At 39.4% G+C, this 13733-nt stretch overlaps 1 protein-coding gene across 4 annotated transcripts in view; it reads right to left on the bottom strand.

Annotated features, from left to right (window-relative positions):
* The window catches only part of PLCB4 (phospholipase C beta 4), a 200674-nt gene that overhangs the window by 15762 nt on the left and 171179 nt on the right, over positions 1-13733 (bottom strand). For all 4 annotated transcript variants that reach the window (XM_083348195.1, XM_083348194.1, XM_083348196.1 and 1 more), the window contains 6 exons: positions 10607-10811; positions 8441-8529; positions 4830-4980; positions 4570-4619; positions 3799-3864; positions 1056-1171 (listed from right to left, as the gene is read on the bottom strand). In XM_083348195.1, the coding sequence (XP_083204321.1) occupies positions 1056-1171; positions 3799-3864; positions 4570-4619; positions 4830-4980; positions 8441-8529; positions 10607-10811 (677 nt within the window). The remainder of the gene's footprint in view (positions 1-1055; positions 1172-3798; positions 3865-4569; positions 4620-4829; positions 4981-8440; positions 8530-10606; positions 10812-13733) is intronic.

Here is a 13733-nt window from a genome sequence, read left to right on the forward strand (position 1 = left end):
CTAACACAATACTTTAAACAATCTTACTAATTCATCCCATAAAGAGAACTACAAATGGAGGTAACCCTGTCTGGTGCTTTCACTCCATAATGTGTAGTTCTGGGATCAGCAGCTTTTCAGATTTATTGTGAGATATTCTATATACGGTGAGATATGATGCAGATGTATGGTTGCAACAATGATGATGATAGTGATGGTGCTGTACAATCCAAATCTTTAAAAGGGTGTTGACTACTGCAAGATTTTGGCATCCTCACCTCGTATCTTACAAAATCCCAGGGAGCAATATTAAAATTATATCTTGATTTTGTTGTATTTCAGCAATTTAATTTTAAAGCTTCTGGCTGCCCACCACAGCTTTACTCATATTATTAGTCTGGTGTTTCATCTACCAGAAAGAATCCAGGCAAGTCATGCTAATTTTGATGAGAGGAAGCATTGCATTTATAGTGTCCACGCAAAAAAAAGTGCTGATTGTAATAGCAAGCAGATTTTTGTTTTTTCAATTAACATTCAGATGTTGACCTGATCAGTTAACCTGGATAGACCAATGAAGCTTACAAGAAAAATATGGTATCAATTGGCAACTACACTTCATACTGTATTCTATAGGCCTTCAATACATCATCAGAACTATTTGCGTCAACATATATACAGTCAGAACCAAAAGACACTTGATGAGATGTTGGTTTCCATATGAAGACAGACATATGAGCAAATGTGTACCTGCTTTTCTTATGTGTAACTTGGTTTTTTTATTAGCTTTCATATGATGAGGATCTAAATATTCCATTGAGGTCAATGATTTTATAGATTAATTACTAATAACCTCCCCACCTCCATTTTCCCCCTTAAAAGAATGTGTCATTTTTAAATCTTTTAATCTGAACCGAATCTGCAAGACTTTTTGAGCCCCTCCCTTCCCTGGGGATCCCCACACTTAGAATACGTCTCAAGTACAACAGTACTTTGATCCATCTCTCAAGGTACATCACTGGAACTATACTCTTCTCTCTTGCCATCAAAAAAATGTTGCTTTTTAAACAGGGCCATACCCCTTTTTCTTGATTGCCTTCTCAAGGAGTTTCTCATAAGCTAGCTTCTCTTTGTCATACTGGGCTACCATTTTGTCAACTTGTGTACAGTGTAACTTCTGCATGATGCTGTGCTCCTGCAGTGGGGGGGGGGGGAGAAAAAAGGCACATTAGGCTGCAATCTGAGTAGCGTGGCATTTAGATATTTGTGTTTCCACAGAAAAAGAGAGAGAGAGAGGGAAAAAAACCCCCAAACCCTCACTACAGCATCTTTCAAAAAGTTTCAAAATGGCAGAAACACCTTTTTATTCTGTCAGGCTCCTAAATCAACGAACTCTCCTGAATGGGACTGTTATCTGAAGCAACTTCTTTCCCTATCTGCCTTGGCATACCCTCCCTTCCTTCTCTTCCACTACCTGGGTATTTGCAACTTTCAGAACTCACAACTGTTGCTAAGCAACCAAGGCTATTGTGTAAATAGTAAATGCAAAATAAGTGTTTTCTTTTTCAACCCCTAAGTTGTTTTTATTGCCTGGGAAATACAACACCATTCCAATAAAACCTCTTTATACCCCTTCCTTTTGACATTTCAGAAATTTAAACATTGCTGCAGGACAATGGTAGCCATATGCCCCACTATTTGTTCCAAACTCTTGAATAAACATGCATAGGATGGCGCTGAATAAAGGATGCTGCAAAGAACCCAGATAGAAAGGAATGAGTTTTCTAATTTTGAAAGGGAGTTGTAAAATTTAAAATGGAATTTAAAACAGGCTGAGACTCCCCTAGAAATCACTTACGGATCACTTTTTGTTTAAATTACCAACATTCAGATAGTATTATTATTTTCTTGCGTTCTGATTTGAAGCACCAGGGGTGTGCAAAATAGTTAAAGCTCGGAATGGCCATTTTTACTTTTTCTAGATTGAAACAAAATGCTGCATGTTTCGAAAGTCTGTTCCAAACAAAATAATATTGTTTTCAATATAGCTTTTAATGTTCCCAGGGCAGCAGGGGCAACAGAGTGCAGAGTGGCCAAAAAGGCAAAGATGTGGGAAAGCTGAAAGGGAGATGAGCATACCAGGGTGGGAGAAGTGTGAGGACCTGACCTAATGACAGTGCGGTCCTGGCCTAACAACTGCAACACCAGGACTACAGAAAGTGATGGTGTGGTCACGTTGTCACCTAATTACCACTTCACTTAGTTATGGTTGTTCAGCAAAGACTACCTGTATAGCTTCGTGGTTAGATTTTCAAGGTGAAAATGCACTAGCCACTCTGCTTTGTTTACCTAAGGAATTTTGTTGACATAGAAGTACATCTATAATTGGCCATGGGCAGTGCAAAAATTTAATCCACTGCTACTGTTTATTTGTGGAGTTCAGTCCTCCAAGTAGTTGTGGCAGCAGACTAGGCTGCTGAAAGGTAGTTAAAGGCTGCTTTCATTGTCTACTGTAGGGATTTTAAAAATATGTTTAATGTTTTAAAAATAGATGGCATCTTTGCCCCAGTTGAGTGACAGACAGCTCCCAGAATGGACTGTTAGTCCAGCTCTGTCTGTGTTTCTAAGGTGAAAGGAAAGGCAGGGCAGGTCTCAAGTTCCCAACCACAGAATCCTTGAAACAGATTGACTTGTTGCTCTGTTGGAATGCAAGAACACTTGAAGCTCTTTGAATTTTGCTCTATTGGAATATGGGATACTACCGAAACAGAATGTTCACAATAGGACTTTTTAATGCTGAGTTTAGAGCAAAATGGTTCCCCCCCACCCCCTTTCATATATCTAAAAAGCATGGTTAGATTCCTAGGCGCAGGTTTTAATTTCTAATTATTTCTGAAAAAGGAAGAATAAAATAATCTTACTCTGTGCTGACGGATGCTGAAGGGAATTACATACATATACTCTCAGGGCTTGCATTCCAAATGAATCCCTGATTCAGAACTTTTAAAATGTTATGCATGCCTTTTGCACTAGGTTACAGTTGGTCGCTCTTAAGTTATGTAACTACAAATCAAATATTTTTGGTTAAATATCTAATCATCGTTAGCTTAGCCTAAGGGTCAGAGAAGTAGAAGTCATGTACTGCTTCTTAAGTTTCTTCTGGATAGTGATGCTATCTATGAAAACCGAAGCATACTTAAGAACCAATGGCACACATTATGTTCTGTACCAGCCTGCTACCGGCCCTGCAGAAAAGGCAGGGACAACCCCTTTACAAACGGCAAGAGGCTGAAACTAAGCCTGCCAAATTTATTAACATAAAACAGAGAAAAACAAGACACGAACCATGAAACAGGAGCTATGAAACAGGAACTATTCAAGCGGTTGCCTTCAGCAAACCAGCCCTCCCACGCATTCCCCTTTTATACAGTTCAGGGCGTGGCTTCTCTCTGCCTCCTTCCGAGGTGCCCCATTGCCTTCCTCTGTTTACTCCTGATTGACTGCCTCCTGCGTCGGGCGTCCTTGAACAGGGCCAGCTGTGGGTCATCTTCATCCACGCTGTCAGGCTCACACAGCTGGGTCTCCGTCATGACCAGGTGGGAGGGGCCTGGCTGAGGGCTCTCATCAGCAAGCTCTCCAACCCCCTCAGCAAGCTCTTCAACACCCCCCTCCTCCTCTGAGTCGTCCGACCCAACTGCCGAACCCACAGGCTGACCCTGAATCACAACACATTATTTTACTAAATGCTTTTGCAAAGACTCATACTCCATTTTAGATTTTAAGTACCCCAGCTCTGGAAAGAGAAAACAAAAGATATCCTACCTTGGCATGCCTCTTCTTCAAAGCAGTCAGCTCTTTTTGCTGTTTTTTCAAATGCTTTATATATGCCTGTTCCCCATTAAAAAAATGTTTTAAAACACTTAAACCAGAAAGTCTTGAAAACAGTTGTCTTGATTTCAAAACTGACTCTGCACAATGCATAAAGCCAAAATTTTCGAAAGCATGATTTACCTTTAGCCACGGTGGCCAGGTTTTCAAAAAGTGTTAAATCATATGAGAGTCACTCAGGACAGTGAGATGGGCAGCACGTCAATTAAATAAATGAACAAAGAAAGAAACCAAAACCAAGAAATCACATTTTGGCTTTGAATAATGTGCAAAGCAATTCAAAATTCATTACATCTTTAACAGGTTTTGAAAAATAGGGGAAATCAAGTTGCTATCTTTGAGCAATATGCAGAAATTTCATATAAATTCCTGTGGGCTGAGACTTAATGATAATGGAAACCTTTCTTTTCTGCCTTGCTATTTTACAGTCATTCTAGAATTCACTCTATAATGTGGGGGGGAAATGAAAAGCGAAGTGTCAGGCACCAGACCCTCACTGCTCTTAACCACTTCTTCCTTTATCAGTTTAAAAGGCTTCCCTAGAGTAAAATGAAAACCTTACTGGATTAAAGGCCAAGAAAAATGAAATCCTATTCTTATTTAATTATTTAATAAGGACATTTGGATTTTCAACCGCACAGGAAAATATCAGAAAACAAGTCATTCTCAAAAAAGAGACTGCTAAAATGAAACGTAAGATTTTACCTTCATCTGTTTTAAGTCTTCTATCTTGATTTGAGGAATAAGATCTATACCTTAAAAATGGAGAGGAAAAAACAAGAGAATGAGCGTATTGTCAGTATTCTTACTTTAATGTCATTTCATTGAATTATATATACACTTGCTGAAAAGATATCCAGATTATTACAAAGGAAAATAAATATTTTCCCTTAACGCTTCATAGATACTCTTAACTATCTACAGCGAGAAATCTGAATGCCGTGGTCCTCTAGATGTTGGCTTACCTTTCTTAATTTCTGTACCAGGTCCTGTACTGGAAATGGGATTTGATCTGACTTCAGAGCTGGTCTGAGGAGTAACGTTGGCTTTAGCATTATTAGTTTTCCCCTTCTTATCATTCTTCGATGTGTCATTTGGAACATCAGCTATGTCACTCTGCAAGAAATAAGGCCTTTTTTAAAAAAAAAACATACCATGGACAAATCTGGAAGGACCAGGACGAAAGACTGCAAGCAGCCAGTGAAACTGAAACATAAACCAGGTGTCTAAGGGCAGGGTGCAAGAAGTCCAGTGTCATAGCACATGGCTGTCATTGATACATCTTGGCAATCATAATCACTGGGCCATCTTATTCCCTTTGTGCCATTAATGCTGTGCAAAGGACAGTCAAGCAATGTTATGTGTTTCCCTCTTGTTTGCGCTAACTGGCTACCTCTTCTTTCTCCCCCACATAAAATTCCACTTAAGAAGAGCACAGCTGGGAAAGGTAGACCAGCAATTAGAATAAAAGAGACTAATCAGAGGAACAGCTGGACAAGGCCTCTTACTAAAGGGCAGGGGGGGCTAACAATAGCACAAAGACTTGACTTTTTGAAGTGTGTTCTCTTCCTGTAGTAACTATAGTCTACCAACTAGTACTGTGATTAGAGAAGTTGAGGCAGCCCAAGAAGAGCAGATGGTGGTTGCCATGATCAGGTGGGAAACTCAGTGGTGAGAATCAGCCAGAGGGAGAGGACTACCTTATCCTGAGTCCAGGATTACAACATCACCAGCCAACAGGTTCTGAAGTAGGTATCCTGCTGGCAAGGAATCATGGGATCATTTGACCTTGAGCCTAAAGATTCCTGCTATATTTTCTGTGCCGATTACAAGGCTCAGTCCACCAAGGTGTTGACCCGGACTTAGGGGACAGTATCAATTGTGAATACATGCCCCGCTATCTCTGGCCACTTGCAGAACCATGAATGCAAGGTCATAAAAGGACAGCAAAGGAAACACCCAATATCCTAACCCACCCGGGAACATATGGTGTCTTTAGGGAAACACCTAAGCCACCCAAAAGGGAACATATGGTGTCCTGGGGGAACACCCAAAAGGGAACATTTTTAGCTACTTCTTCTTTCTTCCTTCTTATCTACAGTGTGTCAGCCTTAAAGGGCAAAGTCTTTATCTTCTGTGTGTCAGCTTTGCTGGGTGAATTGCTGATATAATCAAAGAAGGTATTAAAAAAAGGCTTTTCCAATATTTGGGGCTTCTTCTCTTTTTAGAGAAGCCCATCTTTGTTCAGAATAAAAGCGTAAAGCTTGAAGGCAACTTCTGGTTTCCTGTATTTTTTTATCAAGCAAAACCTCAGAACCTGCACATCAAAGAGCCAGGATGCTGCATGTCTTGTGTAGGGGATGCTTAACACCAATCGAGGCATTATCCAAGAATCCTTGCTACTATTGGCAGGGCTTTTTTTCTCATAGAACGCTCAGAACGAAGTTCCGGTACCTTTTTTGGATGGAACCTTGTAGGGTAGGCAAGGCAGGTTGTATGACATGTGTGAGTTCCGGCACCTTTTTCTTTTACAAAAAAAGCACTGACTATTGGTAATAACAGACAACTTAAGCTAACTAGAGGGCACCCACTATCAAACAGAATGTGAGTGTGTGAGTGTGTGAGCATGTGTATTCACATTTTCAAATTGCCCACCTCCCTCAAATAGATCACTTAAAGAGTGGCTGAAGAAATTATTAGCAGACAAACAATAGGCAAATAAAGAGCAAGCTATTGCTAAAGTTCAAGGTATAATATTATATTAAAGGAATTCTCAGGAGTTTGAAACGGGTCCTCATGTATTTAAAATTAGCATTGCCTATGCCAGAAACACACACACACACACACACACACACACAAACACACACACACACAAGCTGCAGTAACCTGAAGAAGGGCAATCAACAATAACAGAAACATTGCATACTAAAAGAAGTGTGACCACTTTCATTGTTCACCTTTATTACTAGTATGCTCTCCATTTCAATTCAAAAACTTATGGACTTAATATTCAAAGACTCTGAAATGACTCATACTGCTTAGCACAGAGCTAGATAACTTTTCATATTTAGTGGCTTTACTACTTCTAAGTTAATATTTTGGCAGCCATGATCATGATACTAATGCAATAATGCAGTTTTGGGGAAGGGTTAGATGTATTACTAATAAGAGTGTTAAGCCTCTTAGTGGCTTAACATGTTTGCTGTGCTTAATTTCTTCTTGGAAAAGCGCATCAAATTTTGCTGCCAATTTTGGTGGTACAATTTTGTGAGAGACTTTGGGGTCATAAGGGTTTTTCCAGGCTGCTTAATAGGCAGTGCCCCAGATGTTTCCCTTTTCAAGCCTAAACCCTGGATCACAAACTTACCATTTCACCTTAAGAGGCAAAACCTATTTATTTAGACCTAGATGCTTCCCGATTCCAACTGATTCTGGGTGGTTCACAATATAAAAGCAAAATGACAAATATATATGTAAAAGATAAAGCATAAAACAATAACAAGATGACAGATCTGGTCATCAATAAGAAAGCATCCTGTACCCAATAAAGGGCTCCAACACCCTAAATGACTGTAAAAGGAGAGATTGGAAATTATTTATAGAGCCTTGGTGGAGCAGTGGGCTAATGCCTCCTTAAGTAACACCAGCTGCCTGCAATTAGTGCAGGTTCGCATCCCACCAGGCTCAAGGTTGACTCAGCCTTCCATCCTTCCGAGGTAGGTAAAATGAGGACCCAGATTGTTGGGGGCAATTAAGCTGACTTTGTAATAATGCCGCTGGGGTGTGTGTGAAAGCCCTAATAAGCAGGCATATACATAGAATGAAGGCTACTGCTAAGCTTGTAAGCCACCCTGAGTCTTCAGAGAAGGGCGGGATATAAATGGAATTAAAATAAAAATAAATAAATAAAATTTGGTAGCATTTCTGAAAACTATTTTTATTTTGAGGTACAAGCTCCCTTCATCAGAGTGGCCTTGCTGAAATAGGATTAAATTACATAGGGATGGACAGGAGTAGCGAGAGGGGAAGACATGGTAATAATGCAGGTGAAGGTTCTGTGGGGGACAGATTACAAGCGCCTTATCAGTTAACGCTTCTAATGTGTAAAAATGTGTTTGTTCTAAACATCTGAAAGCCTGAATTTTATTTGGTGGTGGTGGTGGTAATTCCCAAATTGCTACTTTGAGATATGTCCTGGAAAGCTAAAATACTTTGCTATAATAACTCTGTCCTTGTTTTGCGTCCTGGTATATTAAATTTGCATTTCTTAGTTCTTCTATGCAAAGTCCCTCCTGTTTGTCCTATGTAGAATCCAGAGTAGTATTGCTGGAACACACTGGCATAAACTAGATTACAGGAAGAGCACCAGAAGTTGCCTCCAGCCATTTCCTTTGAAACTTACCTCCTAAGCTCCTGATAATATACGGTAAATAATGTTTTAATTTTAGCCATGGTGGAGCAACAGAAAAGCCAACCAATGTTGTCTGTCACTCTAATCTTTTAAATATTCTGCTAAAAGAGGCTCCTAGAAAAAAAATGCAAATCAATTCCATATCCAAGGTTAATTACTCCTTACCGTTTCAATTCCCATAGCTCTCATCTGGTCGGCTCTTTTCTCCATGACAGATAAAAATTTCTTTGGATCTGACAAGGCATCCACAATATCTAAAAAGGAATTGAAATAAGTAAAGCTATTTTCAACTTCAGATCCCTTTAAAGCCCATCACATAATTCCTACAAACGGCTCTGCTTAATTTTATCGTGCATTACTGTCTCCCTAATCATGAGAAGGGATAAAAGGGAAAGTCTTCATAAATCTAAGAGATGCAGAAGCATAGGGCCTCTGACAGGCTCCATCAGCTTAAGAGAAATAATATGAAAAAAAGTAAGTTGCACACAAACACACTCCCACAGGTCTTCCTTACGCTAGGGAGACAATTTGTTCTGAGCACTACTATATACTGTATACATGTGTTTGTGGGTGTGCATGTGAGTATGTATGTGTGAGAGCATATATGTACAGACACCCCCAAGATCTCGCTTTTTTCATATGTGGAATGGCCAAATACTGCATTTGCAAGATAAAGTAATTCTTCTCCCCATGTCGGAATATTTATCAGGGAATTGTGTACTTTGCTGGACCTCTCTCTGACATTTCATCTCTAGAGGCTTTGTAAAAAAAATGCTCTCTTTTTAAAAAAAAAACAGTCACAAAAACTTCACACAAAACCTCTTACTACAAATGCGTGCACCATCTTGCAATAATTCCAGAAATATGCCCAACAGTCTACACGCTATTCAAATCTTATTTCAATACACACAATCACAATGTTATAGATAGAAGTAAAACAAATCTACTTGAATTTTGTTGGGGGCAGAAGAATAGTAACCTGAGGCTCCCTTCTGTTTAATACCATCCTATTGTGTTCTTGTCCAAAGAGATCATCAGCCCCCTTTTTCATTTTGCTTGCTAAAAAAATTGCTACCTTGAAGAACCAGGCAATGAGCAGACTGGGGTGGAGGGTTTTTTCCTCATTAAGTTCGCCATTATAAGAGACAAGGTAAAATGAGTGTTTCCAAACTGAGCCTTGATGGCTATTATATTAAGCTATCCTGGATCTTTGGACTTGGAGAAAGAATGAGATAAAAGAATGTCTGAGAGTCAGAGAAATGGATAGACCAGGGGTAGGCAACCTCGGCTCTTTTATGACTCATGGACTTCAACTCCCAGAATTCCTGAGCCAGCTTGGCTGGCTCAGGAATTCTGGGAGTTGAAGTCCATGAGTCATAAAAGAGCCAAGGTTGCCTACCCCTGGGATAGACCATTCATTTTCATTTTTCCAGAGGGATGAAAAATTCCCCAACAATTTCTCAAGGACAAGATTTCCCTGTATTGGTGACATTCGTACCATTACTTAAAAAAAGAAAAGAAAAAGGCAGGATATGTCCTTCCTTGGTTTAATGAAATAGGGGAAGCCCTGGAGGTTAGAGATCACCAAACAGCATTTTATCAATTGACTTAATGCCATCTGACAATGATAATCTTTCCAATTGCAGATCAAATTGGGACCAATCATAACTGTCAAAGGAAGGCATTCCTTAGCTTAGGAGCATCATCCATTCAATTTGTATGGCCACCCGTCTCAAACAAGTAGCAAACAGGCAATATAGGCAAATTCCATTTCCCACATGCCAAAAAGCTTCTGTAAATGGAAACATGCCTCTAAGAAAGGGATCCTATCTTTCATTTCCAACTTCAACCTGCAAGAAGGATTACTCTGCACTCATTGCAATGGGACTGAAAAAAAAATGTGATCAGTTCTCAGGTCCATTGCACACCTTAAGAAATATTCAAGACTCTTGAATGGTTAGGTAATTACGGTCATGGGGACAAGGCTTACAGTAGCTGCAGGAAAGATATAAAGCAGATGGAACAATATCGCATCTTAGGCCGAGCTAAGATACTCTGCTGGAAAGTTGGGGAAGATGACAGAGTGTACGTATGTGTGGGTACGAATTTTTAAAGCATGTTATGCTGATTTTAATACTTGCATAAGGTTTCCATGAGCTTCCCACCTCAATAGGTCATTACATGCATTATCCATTTTTGCTAGCCTGGCTGAAAGGTACAGAAAGTGGGCTGAGGACTGATAGGGCCTAGTTTTTGAATTGTGTGGCAAAACCATCCATAATCCTTCCCAATTAATTTGCTCCAAATAAAAGATATGATTGAAGCATTTACCTCCAAAACCATCAGGCACGTAAGTTTTAAGTACAATGTTGCAGAAAACCGTTGGCAGAGACAATGGCTTGTTGCCTTCATTTCGAAGGGAAATGTGTCGATAGCCTGCCTGAAGCCCATCCAGTGGCAATATCCTTTGACCAATCAACCGGTTGTTGTCGTCATAAACTGCTATCCTCAAGACTGCAAGATCTGGTAGAATCACCTAAGAAACCACAGAATGAAGGTGGTTATTCAGGTTCACCAGAGAGCACATTCCTACTTTGTAATTGTTGAAGAAATCCAGCAACCCCATCTGGAACAAGGTTCTAACAGATCACCCCCGTAGGGATGTTTGATTACATATTTACAATATCATTAAGCTTTCTTGAACAACAACTTTGGTGGCGCTATGTGTTAATGTTACACAGAATATACAGTATTACTAGTGGATATTGATTTATGCCTCTAAAAATAGCCAATCAACGTTATTTAATTCTGTTAAGTTTGGTTTTTCTTTTTAAAAATGAAAACTCCAGAAGTTTGGAAGAATAAAAATAAATAGAAAGTGATTAGAGTAAATGAATCTTCAAAAGATGGAGGATACTTTGGTCTGATGAGTACTCAGTACTATTGTGGTAGCACATGGTTGCTTTCTCCAAAGAGGTCCCCATTTTGTTCTCCAAAATATCTACATTTTATTAGCTATGTAATTCATCTGTGTCATGCACCCTGACAGAAATATAATCTTTGATGGACGAAAACACTATTTTCTTCCTTAGCGGGCAAAACAAGTCTGAAGGATTCTCACGCAGGAAAGAGAATAGGTTGAACTGTGGAGTCCTCCTTAGTGCTCTCTGAACTTGGTTGTTAGCTTGCAGATATTTCATTACCCAACTAGGTAATACCATCAGTGCTAGGAGTGTGGGGTTCGCTCCTTGTTTATATAGTAGCAGGAGGAAACAAAAAGACCAGAACACATCCTCTAGTAGTCAGTATGCAGATAAGCATGGAATAACACCAGGCAAATGATCAAACAGAAATACCCTAATCAAGGAACTACCATACCAAGCAGAAAACCACACCTCCACTAACAATGACAGGGCAAGCTACTGCACATGAACAAGGAGCAAATTACATACTCACTAGCACTGATGAAGTTACCTAGGCGGGTAATAAAAAAGTCTGCAAGCAAACAAGAGCCTTGGTGGAACAGTGGGCTAATGCCTCCTTAAGTAACACCAGCTGCCTGCAATTAGTGCAGGTTCGCATCCCACCAGGCTCAAGGTTGACTCAGCCTTCCATCCTTCCGAGGTAGGTAAAATGAGGACCCAGATTGTTGGGGGCAATAAGCTGACTTTGTAAAAATGCCGCTTGGGGGGGGGGGCGAAAGCCCTAATAAGCAGGCATATACATAGAACGAAGGCTATTGCTAAGCACATTTGATTTGTGCTTAGATTGTAAGCCGCCCTGAGTCTTTGGAGAAGGGCGGGATATAAATGGGATTAAAAAAAAAACCACTCAAGCTCATGGAGCATCAAGGACCCCATGAGGGATAATGTTTCTAACTATCAAATATTGTCCACATAAAGAATTGGACCTTATTTATCAAATTTAGCTACCCACTCACAGGGAGACTCAGACTTATGTGATTGGTGGGAAAACAGTGTATAAAGCTCCTCGTAGTACTATACTAAAGGGTAGTACTTTTTAGATGGAATTGCAATCCTTCTTTCCTCCCAAAATATTTACAGCCGACGTTCTAAACTCTCTAATCCAAAAAAGATTTAAGATAAAGTTATAAAGATAAGTGATCCTCAACTTTTGTTCCCACATAAGGGGAAAGAATTAGGAGGAATTTCCTTCTAAACATTGTGTGACTTCATCTAAACTAACAGCTAAAAGTGCTCTTCTGTATGTGATTTTATAAAAGGTAACATGTAGTTTCACAGCATTTGTCCAAGTTGCAACAATAGTGATTGTAAAGAAACTAAGTGGATGTAGGTCTTTTCTATTTCTCAAAGTGCAGAGGACAATGCAAACAAGTTAATCTTCTTTCCTCCGATGGATTCTACTAACAGAACCGTTGCTTACTTGCCGAACAAAGTATGAAAATAAAAAAGACCATTGCTTAACACATTGTAGCACCAGGATTCCATCAATGGAACACAAGAAACTCATTTTTTTCTAGCTAATGGAGATAATTAGTGCCGGCATTGTAATCATTGCCTGGGTCCCTTCTGGCATCATTCCATAGCAAGAATGAGACATCTCAAAATAGTTTAGTTAGAGCAAATGCAAAATTGTCTGAAGGAGGAAAAAATGGCAGTAGCCTCTGTCAAGACTGGATTGAATAATAATTTCAAACTGCAGATAAAATATCTTAAAGGATTAAAAAGATTTCTAAAGATACAAATATTAAATGTTATATTAAAAATATTTCCTATAAGGTTCTTTAAAACTTTTTTCCTTAGAAAGTGCTATTTTCTACACTTTAAGTTATTCACGCTTTATTTTTTGATATATACATTTCCAGAATATAAGCAATCCCTTCTCCTGGCAACCTGTTAAAAGGAAAGATTCAATGGTATTTAAGGTAGCCTTGTCCAGTTTTTGAGTTCTGCAATTACAAAGGGCCCCAAAGAATTAGGCTATTATTTGGCAACTAATGAGAAATATATCAACTAGCATACATGGTTAAATATAGCAAGACTGACCCAACACAAATATCAAAATATCATTATCACAGTTGAGTGATAGCTCACAGAAGAATAACGACACAGAATATATATTACAACAGCAGTAGTTTTATTTTTTTTAAAAAAAACAGGTTGACAATAAAACACAATTGACACATATGTAGTCCTCGACTTACGACCGCACTTGAGCCCAAAATTTATATTGCTGAGACAGTCGTTAAGTGAATTTTGTCCCATTTTACCTTTCTTGCCACAGTTGTTAAATGAATCACTGCAGCTGTTAAGTTAATAACACAGTCGATAAGCCAGCCTGGCTTCCCCAGGCTCAGAAGGTCACAAACAGGGATCCCATGACCCCAGGACACTGCAACCGTCATAAATTGCCAAGCCTCTATTTTGATCATGTGACCACGGGGATGCTGCAACTTTTGTAAGTGTGAAAAATGGTC

This window comes from Vipera ursinii (assembly GCF_947247035.1).
Source record: "Vipera ursinii genome assembly, chromosome: 1".
NCBI lineage: Eukaryota > Metazoa > Chordata > Lepidosauria > Squamata > Viperidae > Vipera > Vipera ursinii.